The sequence below is a fragment of the Nanorana parkeri genome, unplaced genomic scaffold (genome assembly GCF_000935625.1).
Source record: "Nanorana parkeri isolate BGI_ZX_2015 unplaced genomic scaffold, ASM93562v1 scaffold560, whole genome shotgun sequence".
In the NCBI taxonomy this organism is placed as follows: Eukaryota; Metazoa; Chordata; class Amphibia; order Anura; family Dicroglossidae; genus Nanorana; species Nanorana parkeri.
The window spans coordinates 681217-698442 of record NW_017306828.1 but is presented as its reverse complement, the minus strand read 5'-3'; the positions used below and the strand labels follow the sequence as shown (position 1 = coordinate 698442).

The following is a 17226-nucleotide window of genomic DNA, read 5'->3' as shown; positions in this document are numbered from 1 at the left end:
TAGGAAGGTAATATTTTGCTGCAGGTGAGGCAGTATTAAAGTGAATGTGTTGCTTTGCTCTGCATAGGCAAATCTCTGGTTCACTTTAGGGGGTGTATTTATAAACAATTTGCAGTGTCCTTCACCCTGCAAATATTTGTGAATATTTGTTTTGAGTGAATAATGCCAAAAAGGAATGTTCTTAATATATTTTGATTCCAGTTCGAATGTATTCTCATGTAATACTACATCATGGCCACTAGATGGAGCAGAGGAGCAAATACTTATTGCCTATGCTCCTCGGCTCCATCAAGTGGCCAAAATGGTTATAGTACAACAATATATTTGAACTGGAAAAAATATATATTAAGAACATTCGTTTTTTTTTTTTTTTTAATTATTTGCCCAAAACAAGGGCCCTGCAAATTGTTTATAAAATGACCCATAAGTATCTTTTCCCGTTTTTCTCATTTTTTTAAAATGTGTTGTGAAATTTATACTGCCAGATAAAGAAATATAGACTTATTTTGTCTCCTCCTCTCCTATTCAGCGTCTGGTCGCCATGAACATGCCTCTGAACAGCGATGGGACAGTCATGTTTAACGCAACTCTCTTCGCTTTGGTTCGGACTTCTCTATGCATCAAAACTGATGGTAACTCTGCCTCATCCTATTATATGACTGCCATTGCTGATCTCTAAACTACAGATCAGAAATGTACTTTTATCTTCATTACCTATCTATGGCTTTATTAACATTGCAAAGCATCAGGTTGACACGCACAAGATCTGTGAGCCACAGTAACCAATAGGGTTTCAGTTCACTGGAGACAGATCATGAAAGGTGGTTGCTGATTGGTTGCTGTGTCTTGTATTTTATTGTAAGCCTCTAAATGTCTAACAGTCCTCTTGGGTCCATTGTTCTATTCACAGGTAACCTGGAACAGGCCAATGAGGAACTCCGAGCTATCGTTAAGAAGATCTGGAAGAGGACCAGTATGAAACTGTTGGACCAGGTGGTGCCGCCAGCTGGTGGTAAGTGAGCCGTGCCAAAATGACTTTGCCTGCCGTCATTTTGGTGTCACCCCCTCTGAAAATTTGAGCACTCGGTCATGGACTGGGAACTTAACAGTTGCACGAGAGAGGAGGGGACCTGGCGGCATACCTTATCCCGCCGGATGCACGTCCCCTCCTCTCTTTGCCAGCGTCCATCACCAAGATGGCCGTCAGCAGTGAAGTGAACATGACATTACACTCATGCGTAATAAAGTCATGTGTATATCTGACACCCAGTGGCCGCACTGGGTGACACCTGGCCTGGTAACACCGCTGGGTAAAGGCACCCCATATGTGGCCGAGTAAGCGTGTTTTTTCCCTGTGAGAATGCACACAAATGTGCAGGAAAAAACTCAGAAGGCATGTCGCCAAATTAGCAACATGCACTTTGTTTATGCGGCTGGCACACGTCTATGGGACCCAATGGGGATCTATGGGGATGCGCACCAAGCATGTGAAACAAAGTCCCGTAAACCTGCGGGAATGCGCATACCCGCGATGCACGTCTCTTCTACATACTGGTGGGAATGGGGCCTAAAGGAACACATAATGTTCACGGAATATACATTTGAGTTCTTATTAACATTTGCCTGTTCATCCTTTTTATTATGACTGGTGTACAGATTTGCAGAGGAGCAATGGAACACAGTTACTGTAGAAAAGTGTCTGCAGATAGCCCACCCTGCAGAGGAATAGTAGAAGACAGTCGCAGCACAAAAGTGTCTGCTGATAGCCCACCCTGCAGAGGAATAGTAGAAGACAGTCGCCGCACAAAAGTGTCTGCAGGTAGCCCACCCTGCAGAGGGATAGTAGAAGACAGTCGCCGCACAAAAGTGTCTGCAGATAGCCCACCCTGCAGAGGGATAGTAGAAGACAGTCGCCGCACAAAAGTGTCTGCAGGTAGCCCACCCTGCAGCCACACTCTCTCCCTGCACTGCTGGAGCCCTCACTAACAGATATAGAGTAACACATGACCTACCCCATGTAACAGTGGTTAGACCTGAGCGGCCAGTCACCAGGCCTGAACACTGTAACGAGGGGGGGACCCATGATGCCATCCTCCTGTGTAAGCTCTAACACCAGCTGACACAGCAGCTTAGACACCACAAAGTGACATGTCTCTTTCAGACTTCACTAGGTGCATGCTTGTTCTCTATCAGTGACTCACTAAGTAATAAAATGAGGATGAAGATGACAGATCCAGAACTACAACTTTAAACTGACTTCAGCAATGACAGCTGCCATAATCCTGTGCTCAGAGGTTTACTCTAAGGCTCCATTTACACCTGAGCGGCTGTCTGCGTGTATTCGGCTGTACGGTTGCGTGCGGAGCAGCTCTAAACACAAAAAACAATGCACTTCAATGTGCATCAATCACACCATTGTGGGGGCGAAAACCGCGCGGCCTCCGAAATAGTGCAAGCGCGATAATCTGGCGTGTGAACGGCATCCGCGCGGATCTAAAGAAAATAGCGTTTTCGCCCCGCTCGTTCTTAATCCAATGTTAGATTTACCCGCACGTACAATCTATAAATGACATAAATTCTGACGCCATTCTCCTTCCTTCCCAATCTTTCTTTTCTTCTCCTGTAGATGACGAGGTCACTGTGGGGAAGTTTTACGCCACCTTCCTGATTCAAGAATACTTCCGCAAGTTCAAGAAGCGCAAAGAGCAGGGGCTTGTGGGAAAACCATCGCAGCGCACCGCTCTCTCCCTGCAGGTAACTGTCCCTGCACCCTCTTGTTCGCTATGCACCCCCGGGCCTCTCCTTGAGGGGAATTTATCAGAACTGGAGTCTTCCTGTTGACTCGAGTCTTCCTATTGGAATGGTAATGTGTGGGTGTCCTTGTTCTTCAATAGGGAATCTTTAGAATAAGGAGCTGGTGACCACTATTTGACTTTTACATAGAAAGCCAAGATTTGTTTAAGACTTCAGCTGCAAATCGATTAAGAGGCTACTAAACACCACCACACATTCGATTTTCATGTACTTAGTTGGAATTGTTCAGGTTTGAGATGGATTTATTTTAAGGGAAAAACGAAATATTACTATTTTTAGCGTGTATACTTTGTGAGTCATTATTTTAATGTTAATATTATAATACCTCTAAAGTAATTTTTCATATGATTCCTATGACTATTCACACCTAGGTCCCCAAAATGTATCTAAACCCAAAACATTTTTATGACTTATGGATGGAGTGGTGGATTGCTGCTTGCGTCTCCTCTGGGATGATTTGCCTTCTCTATTCCGGTGACCATGATTATGAAATATACAACTTGTCAAGTGGTCCACAGAAGAGATATAGAGCAAACACTGGCGACAACTGTCTAAGGGGGGGATTTCCTTTACTTTAAATGCCTTTCCTCTCACTTCCGGTAAAGTGTAAAGGAAGTCAGGGGAAATCTCCCCAGTTAGACACAGATGGCAAAAAAAACCTAACATGATTTTTAATCATTCCCTACTCTATCCAACGTAAAAAAAAAGGTTTTGGCTTTAAATATACTTTACATTTATCTCCAGTTATTATTACAAAGGATCTTTTACTGAACTGGTATCATGACAAAGTTAGATGATTGACCTAAGGCTCCGCCCTCTCTGCATGGAGGGATCCTCATTGGATGGGCGGCTTGAGGAGGGACAGCCATACATAAAGCCAATGTATCAAAGTATATTGAGTGCAAAACTATTATCTTGTTTACGGAACTGTATATAATACTCCAGGGGTAGGCAACCTTGACACTCCAGCTGTGAAACTACAAATTCCTTTATGCTTCTGCCTCTGGGAGCCATGCCTGTGGCTGTCAGCCTTGCAATGCATCATAGGACTTATAATTCCACAACCGGTGGAGTGACAAGGTTGCCTACCCCTGTACTACTCTGTAGATAGAGGTGTATTTCTATATAATATATAGTATACCATACAGATCTGTACATACCACATTGTATATAATTGTACAATCCAATCTGTATAGCCATGTACACCACCCTGTACATAGATGTATATACCACCCATGTATATGTACATACCACCCCATGAATTTGTATATACCACCATGTATGTAAGTGTATATATCTGTATATACCATTTGTATATATTCGTATATACCACCCTTATATAGCCTCGTCTTACAACCGTTATGTACTTGTATATAGCACGGTGTTCCTATATGTATACTTTGCCCTGACAATAAATATTTGTGGTTATCTGTATACAATGGAAACAAAACATTCTATATAAATATAGAAGGACAGGGTACGATCTATGACAATATATATTATATTTATACTGGTAACAGCAAGTATCTCTATTGTACAAATGAAATAAAGGACAATATATCTCTTTCGATATAATCCCAAAAATATAATGTGTATACTACCTAATTAATCTAATCACCAGGCAGAGGTGGATTGGCCCACTGACTAGAGGGTCTGCCAGGTGAAGATTTTCCTTGAAGCCGGTGTAATTTGCATCATGTTATCCTTGTGTCTTCTGCTACCTCTTGCTGGAGGAACTCGGCCATGGTACACTGTCCAGATCTTTGTGGTTCCCCCTCAGGCCGGACTGCGCACACTGCACGATATTGGGCCTGAGATTCGGCGTGCTATTTCCGGAGATCTGACCGCGGAGGAGGAGCTGGACAAAGCCATGAAGGAGGCGGTGTCAGCGGCGTCTGAGGACGACATCTTCCGGGTGTGTAGTAGGAATGGGCACTGAATGTATTGGGTGGGGGGGAATGGAGGGTGGGCACTACAAAGGCCCGCTTTACCCAGGACGGGCAGGTACTTGTTTGTTACCATAGTATTTGTCACCCTGTAACATTGTATTCATCATCCATTACTCTAATACTGTATATGTCATACTGTAACTTTGTATTCATCGCCCTAACGATGTATCCATCAGTCTCTAACATTATATCTGTCACTCTGAAATCCATTCATTCGGCTCAATTCACAAAGCTTTAAAACAAGGCCATCCCTATAGTTTAGCCATGTGACCATTTTTTAGAAATCTCATTGGAAAATAACTTACTTTTTTGTAAATCAGTCTGCTTGTCTTGGTGTATTAGCTTTATAAATTGAGCCTAAGGCCTCATGCACATGGGGCTATTATGTGCGACTGAAGGCGCCTGCCACAAGAAGCTGCTTGGGGCAGAAATCCCAGGTGTGTCCATACAGATGCGGCCACTGAGCCCGTTCAAATAAATGACTGTCCGTGACTGTCTGTATGTGATTGTACATGAAATGAATACCTGCTTATTGGGATAGATGCTTGTCCTGGACCGATCTCTCAAGCATTTATCCTGATCAACATGTATTCGTTTCATGTACAATCACATACAGATGTGCCATTCCATGTATGATTACATGTGAACAGCCACAGCATCTGTATGGAGCTACCTGGGATTCCTGTGGCATATAATAGCCTCATGTGCATGTAATTGTATCCATAAACCCATTAGCCTCTCTCCATCATGCAGCAACACTGTAGGCTCAGTTTACATGAGAAAAAGGTGACAGATATTTTAAGTTACATTATTATAATCTGTGTTAATTTATAGCTATGCCGCTAAAATAAAAGGTCCTTGTCCCTGTGTAAAAGCTTTGTGAATTGAGCTTTATATATGTTCCCTTGTAATATTCTATTCATTGTTTGTAACTTTGTATCATTTACTCTGGAACCTTGTATCCACCATGGTGAAACATTGTATCTGTTACCCTGTATTATATCCATTGTTCTGTGACACTGTATCCTCCACTCTGTAACATTGTATCCTCCACTCAGTAACATTGTATCCTTCACGCTGTAACATTGTATCCTTCACGCTGTAACATTGTATCCTTCACTCCGTAACATTGTATCCTTCACTCTGTAACATTGTATCCTTCACTCTGTAACATTGTACCCTTCACTCTGTAACATTGTATCCTTCACGCTGTAACATTGTATCCTTCACTCTGTCACATTGTATCCTTCACTCTGTCACATTGTATCCTTCACTCTGTCACATGGTATCCTTCACTCTGTCACATGGTATCCTTCACTCTGTAGCATTGTATCCTTCACTCTGTAACATTGTATCCACTCTGTAACATTGTATCCTTCACTCTGTCACATGGTATCCTTCACTCTGTAACATTGTATCCTTCACTCTGTCACATTGTATCCTTCACTCTGTCACATGGTATCCTTCACTCTGTCACATGGTATCCTTCACTCTGTAGCATTGTATCCTTCACTCTGTAACATTGTATCCACTCTGTAACATTGTATCCTTCACTCTGTCACATGGTATCCTTCACTCTGTAACATTGTATCCACTCTGTAACACTGAATCCTTCACTCTGTAACATGGAATCCTTCACTCTGTACCATTGTATCCTTCACTCTGTACCATTGTATCCTTCACTCTGTAACATGTAACATTGTATCTCTCATTCTGTAGCATTGTATCCTTCACCCTGTAACATTGTATCCTTCACTCTAACATTGTATCCTTCACTCTGTACCATTGTATCCTTCACTCTGTAACATTGTATTCTTTACTCTGTAACATTGTATCTCTCATTCTGTAGCATTGTATCCTTCACCCTGTAACATTGTATCCTTCACTCTGGAATATTGTATCCTTCACTCTGTAACATTGTATCCTTCACTCTGTACCCTTGTATCCTTCACTCGGTACCCTTGTATCCTTCACTCTGTACCATTGTATCCTTCACTCTGTACCATTGTATCCTTTACTCTGTACCATTGTATCTCTCATTCTGTAGCATTGTATCCTTCATTCTGTAACATTGTATCTCTCATTCTGTAACATTGTATCTTTCACTTTGTAACCTTGCATCTCTCATTCTGTAACAATGTATCCTTCACTCTCTAAAGTGATCCTGTGAAGACAGAAATATTGGAGCCAACTTGTTTTTTTTGTTGGAGCTCTTATCTACAGTATATCCTGGCTTTGCTAAGTGACTAGCCACTAACCTGGAACAAGCATGCAGCCAGTGAAGTCTAATAATGCGTCCCACATGCCGCTTCCTGGTCAGTGGTGTATAAGGTGGTGAGGCCAAGATATGGATAACAGCTCCGATGTCTGCACCTTAAAATAATACATTAGCAAAGCAAAGGGTACTATCATCTCCTGTTTCTTTAATATTCTTCAGCTTGTAGCACTGTATCCATTGCTGTGTGACATTGTGTCCAACATGCTTTATTATCATGTATGACACTCTATACTTCTGTATCTGTCACACTGTACCATGGTATAATTTATACTATTACAATCTACATATATATGTGTGTGTTTTAGCCCTCTTCCAAAACCTGCCCTCTTTATCTGCCTATTTCCTGCTTCTGCTTCTTGACAATCCTGTTTTTCAGTCACATAGTCCTCCACTCAGCATTCTCCTTGTGCATCACATGACACATTCATTCTGTCAGCGGAATTGCTCTGTAAAGGCCACTGTCGTATCTGATCTTGTACTGAAGGTCACAAAAGTGTATTTAAACACTTACAATTCATTTCTCTTATTAGCGCCCTTTTTGGTCTGTTAAATATATAATTGAAATTGTTTTGTTATATCTGTTCAATAAGTGAACTACCTGTTGGTCCTGCCAGGAATCCAGTGCTGTTCTGTGAACTCGTTTTATGAGCCATGTTCAGTTCCCAACTTCCCATTATAAACAAAAAAACTCCCTCCCATATTCTTGAGATCAGGTGAAGGAGAGTTATTCTATAGTCTTACTTCCTGTTCAAGGGTAACAATGCTGCTCCTCCATAGATACAGTACAGTGAGTGAGCATTGCCACCTTAGAACAGGAAGTGTGTTACTGGCAGGATCACTGGGTGAAAATAAAGGAAAACAGCCTGAAAAAAGAAAACGAATGCAGAAGCCACATCTTAAAACTGGTAAGCTGCAGTGTATTACATTTTTGTTCTTGGGTTTAGATACATTTAACTCTGTTTAATAGCCCTGTACCAATTCACTGACCACATAACTTTCCCAGAGCACCAGTATATCACTTATTATGTTTACATTACATGTACATTAAACACAAGTGGATCTATTATAAACAATCTGTGAACATTTTTTTGGGGGCGAATAATGGCACAAATTAATGTTCTTAATCTTTTAAAAAAAAATATATATTGTAATAGTACAATATGGTCACTAAATGGAGCTGAGGAGCTTAGGCTATAAATACTTCTCTCCTATACTCCTCAGCTTCATCTGGTGGCCAAAATGTATTATTATAACACTCTACATTCAAACTGGGAAAAATATATTAAGAACATTGGTTTTGGCCATAGCGATTATTCACAGATATTTGCAGGGTGAAGGGCCCTGCTAATTGTCTATGAATAGATCCCATAGCTTTTGTGCAATTATTTTTTCTGTCAGAACTCTCAGCAAAGAAAAAGGTCAGCCCACCCAAAAGTGATCATTTAAATCCGAGTAAGATCTAGTGATTGGAGTCAGCCCCTGGTTTCCTATATGGCTCTTTTCCTCTTCACTTGGGTGTTTTGGATTTCCTCACCTACTTTTGTGTGTTTGTCAGAACCTCCTGTTGCATTATTTTAATAATATAATGAAATTAAAAGCCAGCAGGAATGCTTGGAACTCCTCATAATATGCACAGCAGTTGTACAGACCTGCAGGAATGGGGTGGCACACCTCAGAATGAGCCCTGCAAGTGTGCAGACCTTGGAAATCAAAACCGGGATGGTGGGAGCACATCATAATGGGCACAGCAGGTTTACAGGCACTGGATCTCAGCATAGGGCTAGTGGGAGCCCCTCATAATAGGCACAGCACATATGCAGAGCTGGGAGTGTGCAGAGATCTCCCCAAGTAATAGAAGAAACTTAAGGGGTTTAAAAGAGAACTATGGCCCAATCTTTTTTTTCCATAGTTCTCTTTAGGGTCACAGGAGGACATATACTAATGTCCTCCTGTGACCCAAAACTCTATATGCTGACAACGCAGAGCAATATTGTCGGGATCCACGCCGCTGCCTGATTGACAGCTGGCTCTGCCTCTCTAGAGGCAGAGCCAGCTGTGCCCGCCCCCTGCAGGGGAGCGCTACCTGCAGGTAGACGATCGGGAACTGAGCGATCGGCGGTATGTGATCATCAGTTCCCAATCAATAGAGCTAACGTGTGACAGCTTCAGTGTCACGCATTGGCTCTAATTATAAGAATGAGTGTATTTCACTCCCCCCATAATTCTCCTATAACTCTCCAGCATTTGCCTAATGCTGAAATATCAGATATGAGGGGACTGACCTTTATAGTGGGGTGTACTTATCTCCCTGATTACTTTTTCCATTTCTGCAAGATCTATTTTGGCTGCCCAACCACTGAATACTTGCTAGAAGTCATCACTGTGGAGTACTTGTAATTTATTTAGATCACATAAAGTAAGATTCCAGACAAGTCAATATTGTGCTTTAACTTTATCTCTCCCTTTGTCTTGGCAGAGGGCGGGAGGATTGTTTGGGAATCACGTAGGATACTATCAGAGCGAGGTGCGAAGTGCATTCCCTCAAACCTTCACAACGCAGAGACCATTACACATCAACAAGACATCTGCTAGTCCTGGGGATATAGACTCACCTTCTCATGAGAAACTGGTGGACTCCACCTTCACACCCAGCAGCTACTCGTCCTCCGGATCCAATGCCAACATCAACAATGCCAACAACACGGCCCTAGTACGTCTTCCTAATCTGCCAGCCTACCAGAGCATGGTCAGTACTGTAGAGGGGCAGAGTCGCCCGCTGCGCACACACGGGTCCTGGAAAATCAGCTCTAAGAGGTAAGAGGATTCTGGAAAGGCAAAATGGCTCCCTGTCTTGTGACTGCTGGCTTGTGTCCCCCTGATCTGTTTAGGATTGGATCAAACCGGCCTTTACCAACAAAAGACCTTTCTCCATGTCTGATTAGAATTTAAAAAAATTGGGTAATCTTCACCAATGGGAAATGTTGTTCCTAAATTGTTTAGAACCATGGATTAAGCTGGTCTTCACCAATAGAAGAATTTGCTCCAAATCTTATTTAGAACTTCGGATTCAGTCAGTATCACAAATACAAGAGTTTGCTCCAAGTCAGTTTATAACTGTGCATTGAGCGGGTCTTCACCAATAGAAGAGTTTGCTCCAAGTCAATCTAGAAATATGGATAGAGCTGTGAGTCTGTTTAGAACTATGGATGAAGCAGTTCTTCACTAATAGAAGATGTTGCATGTATTTAGAACTGTGGATGGAATTGGTCTTCACCAAACAAAGATTTTACTTCAAGTCTGTTTAGAGCTGTGGATCAAGCTGACTTTTACCAGTCGAAGACCTTGCTCCAAGTCTGTTTAGAACAGACAGCAGTGGGTGACAAAAACTAAACACCATAGTGAACAAAAAAAGTGCATTTGAACACACAAAAAAGTGCACTGGAGTGCGTCTCAATGGTGTATCTCCAGAAATGATAGAGCCCCTTTCCTGACCCACGGGGCACAAGGCTTCTGTCAGAGCATTTGTGTCCACCTAGCTGAAGCCAGATTGACCCATTCTTCTTGGTCAGCCAAAGCTGACCACCGAGAACTAGTTTGGGGGGCTCCTCCCAACACCCCCCCCCATTTCAGTGGAGGAAGGAACTTGATGGCCACACATCCTTCCCCTAGACTTCAGGGCAGGCCCCGAAGACCCACACCCTTCATCCTGTGGAGTGAAGTGCACAAAGTTAAAAAAATAAATCAGTGCCAATGTGCAAGGCTAGGCCCTATGACCTGGTTTAAAAAATGACCCCTGGTCTTAGCCCAAGGGCCTAGCCCAAGAGGAAAGGTGCAATAAAAGCAAGAAGTGTCGTGGCCTTAGTGCCTTTTACACAGTGGGTCCCAAACCCATACTATTACTCCAGGGGGGCATTCCCGGTGCGCTTGACACTGCAGACTCCCTGCCTTGCCAGCTCATGACCAGACCAGGAAGACCCATTCAAATCAGGACGTTTGGGACCCTCACAGATCTCAGACAAAAGAAAGTACTCCTGACCCCCGCTTTTATGTGAGTGGATGCTCAATTCAGTTTCCTTAACCCCAGCCAGGACCCTTAGAGACCCCCATCAGCTCAGGCAGAGTAGTCTGCAACCAGCCATTCCTGCCATAAGGCCAGAACAATGGCAAATTTTCCCTCCTGAACACTAATAAGAACAGATAATACACAAGAAGCGAGAACACATGACAAGTGGCCATGCTGACACACATTACGCAGGCATGGAGAAGTGTTGTTTGAGCTGGTCTTCACCTAGAGAAGAGCTTGCTCATAGTCTATTTAGAACTATAGATGGAACTGGTCTAAATTCTCACTCATAGTCTGTTTAGAGCTATGGATGGAACTGGCCCCCAAAACGTGCTTTCCTTGAATTAGGCAATAGATCGTAGGCAATTTAGTAGCTCTCATAGACCGACATATCTACACGCCTCCCTGCTAATTGGCAAAGAAGACAGGAGCAGAGCTGGAAAAAAATTCTCTTTCATTTTGAGAGCGTTTTGTTTTTTTTTGTCTTGGATCAGACCAGCTCAGCTTAAACATGAGGACGGAGGCGTGGCTACAGAAAGATGCTAAAATTCAGATTTATGGACATGCACCTGGCAATGAAAAGCAGTATATTGTTTTTCGCTAAAAGGGCAGCATTTGTTTCCAAAATGAAAAGATTTTTATTATCTGACTACTTAATACACAGACGAACCCTTTATCTGAAGATCTATGAAGTTGCACTCCAGTGCCCATCAGGCTTAACCAGTCATGGCGCATGCTGTGGTCTTTTTTGCCTTTCAACTTATAAACATATTTATTCATTTATTAAACATGTTTTGATATAATTACTTCTCATAACCCTTTTCACACCAAAACTGTGGGTCTGTTCTGTTGTGAAGCTGTATTTCATTACACAGTGATGTCATCCTAAAATGTTTCAGGCACTGGGGGCTAAGGTATTTAGGCAGTCTTCTGGGAATAGAGGAGCATAGGGAGGACCTCAGCAGTACCTAGCATGGCTGCTTATGGGAAGATGACTCTGGTAGCTGCAGACTTTAAGTAGCCACTTTCTCATAACCCTGCCAGCATAGCGTGGCAGGGTTATGAGAATTGCAAGAGTAGCTGAGCAGAATTGCTCATCTATTGGCAGGTATAGTAGTTCACATCTATGTATGTTACCTGTATATGTTAGCTGTTTATCTGTAGCTCCACTTTAAATCCCTTGCTTAGCCTTCGTAGGTGGTTACTCGTGTTTCTGTCTGATACCAGGGTTGTCTCTCTCTCTCTATGTGACCGTCTTTTTTTGTTTCTCTCTGTGCTGTCTCAGGACATGTCACTGCGCGTTCTGGGGACGGTAGGTGTCTGTCATTCTCGTACATCTGTTCTGTGTGTCCGGTGGGGGGGGGATCAGAATTTTTCAAGAGGGTCAAACAGGAAGTGCTGCCACTAACATATCCCTCACCCTCCACAGTTCAGTGTCCCGGGACAGCCGACTGCCAATCATCTGCCGCGAGGAGGCATCTCAGGATGAGACATATGATGCCAGCGAAGAGGTGGAGTACAACAGCGAACCGAGCCTCCTCTGCTCAGACATGTAAGATCACAGACACACAAGAGGCTTTAGCTGAGTACTAAGACATTAACTGCAATGTTTTATGCCGAGTGTTAATATATATTCTTATTTTCCTTTGCCATCAGACTTATGTAGCTCTGAGCATCTGTAATAGTTCAGATTTTGCAGGATACAGGCCTTCATGCTATCAGTCAGGATAACTGAGCCCCCTCTCAATGGTTGTTGGGTGGGCAGGTCAAGTAGAAAGATGTGTCCTTTTTCCAAAGCTTCTAGTGGGAGAAATAATGTACTGATTGTGATGTTGTCCCACTCACCAGCAATAAGTCAATACTATTGGCTGTATGACCTCTAGAAGAAGGAGATCATCCTGAAAGTTTCAGATAAAAATGAAAAATTGTTACATGTGAATAATTCATCTTATATCTTGATTATTATAATTAGTATAGATTTATGCACACTCTGTCTAATATGTCCCTTCAAAAGGTATAAATATATACATTAGGTAGAAAATACTATTCTGCTGACCTTCTATCTACCTTTCTGCTTGCACCCACCACCAAGATATCACACCTCCAACATGACCCTCTATAAGATAGAAAATACTCTGCTCCTGACTTGCTCTGTAGCTTTCTGAATACACTCACTACCAGGATATCACACCCTTCAACGTGACCCTTAGGAAATACTCCGTTTCTGGCTTCTCTCTACCTTTTGGTATATATCCACCACTTGGATATTACACCCTCCAACATGGCCCTCCTTAAGGTAGAAAATACTCCGCTCCTGGTCTTCTATCTACCTTTCCGAAAACACTCATTACCGGGATATCACACTGTCCAACCTGACTGCCATAAAGTAGAAAATACTCTGCTCCTCTCTCCGCCATTCTGTATTCACCAGCACTGGGATATCACACCCTCCAACATGACTTCCATAAAGTAGAAAATACTCTGCTTCTGACCTCTCTACCTTACTGATTACCCTCATTACCGGGATATCACACCCTCCAACCTGATCCTCTACAAGGTAGGAAATACTCTGATCTGCTTCTGATCTTCTCTCTCCCTAACTGATTACACTCAACACTGGATTATCACACCCTATGTGGGAAGTCAGCCGACCATATTGTAATCTTATCTCACATTCCCCGCAGGTTCACAGATCGAGACGAGGAAAGCCGGCAACTGACCCCGTCAGAAGGAGAAGTAGAGAGAGGGCTGTGTCCATCTCCCAAAAGAAGCTTCCTACGTTCTGCCTCGTTAGGTAACTGCAAACACCATTTTATTGTGACCTGTAGGACACTTACTACACCACAGAGGGTATCGGAGAGCTGCGAACTGTAAATTAATCTCTGCCGGTCGGTATTGCTCATTTGTTGCTTTCTCTGCAGGCAGGAGGGCCTCATTCCATTTGGAATGTCTGAGGAGATACAGGAATCAAGGTGGGGACACGTCACCCAAAGCCGTATTACCGCAACTTCACCTGGTGCACCATCAGGTAGGTCCTCCAAGGACAGCATTGACTCTGTACCTCTGCTAATCAATTATGCCCTTTGAGAATGATGCGCTTGCTCTTTTGATACCTGCCAACCATTTAAACTTAAAAAGGAACCCATTAAGTCATATTTTTATCTTTCAATTTGAAAGGGTCATTCTACCAAGTATTGACATTTCAGTTTTTGGTAGATGCTGAGTTAAACCCCCTAAAAGACTATTCTGTTTCTTGGGCACTCTATTGGTGTGATCTTTATACTGAGTTCCTGGGTCTGCACACCTGCTGTGTTCATTATGAGAGGTTCCCACCATCCCTGAGCTGAGTTCCTGGGTCTGTACACCTGCTGTGCCCATTATGAGGGGCTTCCACTATCCCTGTGCTGAGTTCTCGGGTCTAGTGGTTCCAAAACATTATTTTTATTCTTTTTTTTTGGCCAAATAACCAAATAATATTCTTGTTTGCATAAGTACCTGGGCAGCCGGAGAGCTCTGGGCCTCATAGTATGGATATACTTTACATTGTTATTAATTAGGCTTCTTTAATATCGCTCACAATAATGTACTCTTTCTCCTTCTGTCTTGTGCGCAGGCATTAGCGGTGGCCGGCCTCAGTCCTCTGCTACGGAGGAGTCACTCGCCGACGGCGTTCTCCCGCCTCTGTTCTACTCCGCCCACCACGCCCTGCTCACGAGGGTGGGCACAACAGACTGTGCCAGCAGTAAGGCTACATGCGGACCCGGGGTCCAAAGAAAACTTTCACAGCAGCTTCCCATCTGTGCACTGCAGCGACTGCAGCCTCGAGCGGGACCGTCCCGTCTCCCTTACAGTCCCGTGCCATGTGCGGGAGCAAACGCGGCAGCACCACGGCAGTGCCAGCAGTTTAGTAGAAGCGGTAAGGAAAGCACACCATGTCCATTTTTTTTTTTTGCTGTCTGTCTCCATTGGAGAGATGTAATTCCACTTCCTGTCCTGTGTCCTGGGACAATAAATTATAACAAATCTCTACTTGGGGACAGACACTGCAACAAAAACACATTTTCTATTGCAGTGGGAAAAGGTTTTTCTGTAAGGTTTTTAATTCTGTCCTTGCCTTGCTGGTTTGGTGATCTCCAGTCCCTCATTTCCAGCAATGAGCATGACATTTCCCTGAACCAAAATTCACCGCAAAATTGCATTCAGCAAAATATTCTGCAAATTTCTCCTCTATCTTAAAGCTGAACTCCGACCTTCCCTTCAGTCTGCAATGTTGTAACAGCTCCTCTCCTGGGCTGATATTGCTTCCTCTGATTTCACTGCACACTGTGAGCTTCTCGCAATGCGCATTAGAAGCTGCAGCAAGTCAGATAGAGCCCGTCTCATTTCCTGTCTGGAGGAGGTTCAGCATCATCTAGGACTTTCTTCCTTAGACTTGTCAGAACGTTTACTCTAATTAAAACAAAAAAACAGTATTTAACTTTTGAAATCAGGCCGGGATCTGAAGTTAAGGAGATTCCCTACTAATTTTCACAAATTAACTAATAAGTTGAGTTCTTTATTTGCGCTAAATTGAAGATGAAATAAAAAGCAATAATGTGCAAAAATATATATATTTATTAACTAAAATCAGTGCAAAATAATGATCAAAATATAACTGGCGACAATAAATAATCAGAATCAAAATATGCAATAATATTGATCAGCAAAGATAATAATAAAACTAAAACCACGGGATATTATCTTAAATATTCATGAAACAAAACTTTGTATGTCCTGAAATGTCCTCAGTAACACTTGCAGTAGCTCAGCGTGATGTGACAAAATAATGTGCAGATTCAACACGTGACCTCTCCCAGCAAAACAGATATTCAAAGCTCAAAGTCTTTACTGCGCATGAACTGATTCAGAATACTATACAAAGGACTAGCTAGTCAGCCAAGAATCTATCTGAGGTAAAGACAAACTTCCACTAAAGGTCCCCACACACCTTACGATAATCGTACGATAATCGCGGGAAATCCCGCGATCGTACGATTATCGTAAGGTGTGTGGAAGCCGTGCGACCTCTACTACTGTAAGGTCGCACGACTTTAAACTTACGGACATGTTCGAAAACCCGCCGAGCATCGTACGATGTTCGGCGGGTTTGTGGCATGTCCGTACGATAACAGCAGTACGGGCCGGTGTGCGCAAGCGCACACTGCCCGCTCGGCATTGCGGTCATCGCAAGTACGATCTGCCTATGCAAGATAGGCAGATCGTACGTTTTTTTAAGTACCTTACAACCATCGCAAGACAAAAGTCTTGCGATGGTTGTAAGGTGTGTGCCCAGCCTAAGTTATGTTATTTTATGTATATATATCACAGCTAGACCATCGACTAGAAACTGAAATCAGCTTCAAGAAGATTCCAAAAATATTTCTCCCAAAATTAAAAGGGAGACCATTTTTACTGCAGCTAAAAGTATAAATTTAAATGTTTCAGAAATGAAATCATTTTTGGGTCACGCCTTAATGACCAAGGAAACATGTGGGTCCCGAGGTTACACTGGTTGAGAACCACTGTCTTAAAGCATTTACTACTTTAATTTACATTGAATTTAATTGAATTTACTTTACTACATTAAATAAAAAAAATAATTTGCTGCAATTTTGTTTCCTTTAAAGTTCACCTTATGAAAGCTGAAGTTTAATCTGCTTATATTTTACCTTCTTTAGTTCCTCCCGCCCCCCCACCAACATGCCAATAAAAATGTTAAAGGAAACCTTTTTGTTTTTATGATTTTATTTTAGACATAGTGATGTCATCACTGGGCAGGCTGGTGGTAGGGTGGTAGGGCCCAGCAGGGCCTCCTGAAAACATCACAGCAACCTGACTCAGTACTCCCAAGAGTCCCCAGCCCTGGTCTAAGCAGTGGGCCGGCTCTTGGGAGGGGTGATGCAAATATCAAAATGCCTTTATGGGTGGATGTCAGTCTGGAGGAGTGGGCCTCCTTAGGCAGGCTGTATAGGTATACAGACCACTCTAGGGTAGTGCTTCTTAAAGTGTGGGTCGTGACCCCATATGGGTCAGAGTGAGTCAGAGGTCAGCTCAAAACATCATATATCTGTAAGCAATTTACT

The 17226-nt window shown here is 42.8% G+C and overlaps 1 protein-coding gene across 2 annotated transcripts in view; it reads left to right on the top strand.

Moving 5' to 3' along the window:
- The window catches only part of LOC108791575 (voltage-dependent L-type calcium channel subunit alpha-1C-like), a 338499-nt gene that overhangs the window by 319047 nt on the left and 2226 nt on the right, over positions 1–17226 (top strand). For both annotated transcript variants that reach the window (XM_018562093.1, XM_018562095.1), the window contains 9 exons: positions 530–632; positions 911–1012; positions 2627–2754; positions 4595–4729; positions 9518–9855; positions 12534–12656; positions 13789–13898; positions 14026–14132; positions 14718–15020. In XM_018562093.1, the coding sequence (XP_018417595.1) occupies positions 530–632; positions 911–1012; positions 2627–2754; positions 4595–4729; positions 9518–9855; positions 12534–12656; positions 13789–13898; positions 14026–14132; positions 14718–15020 (1449 nt within the window). The remainder of the gene's footprint in view (positions 1–529; positions 633–910; positions 1013–2626; positions 2755–4594; positions 4730–9517; positions 9856–12533; positions 12657–13788; positions 13899–14025; positions 14133–14717; positions 15021–17226) is intronic.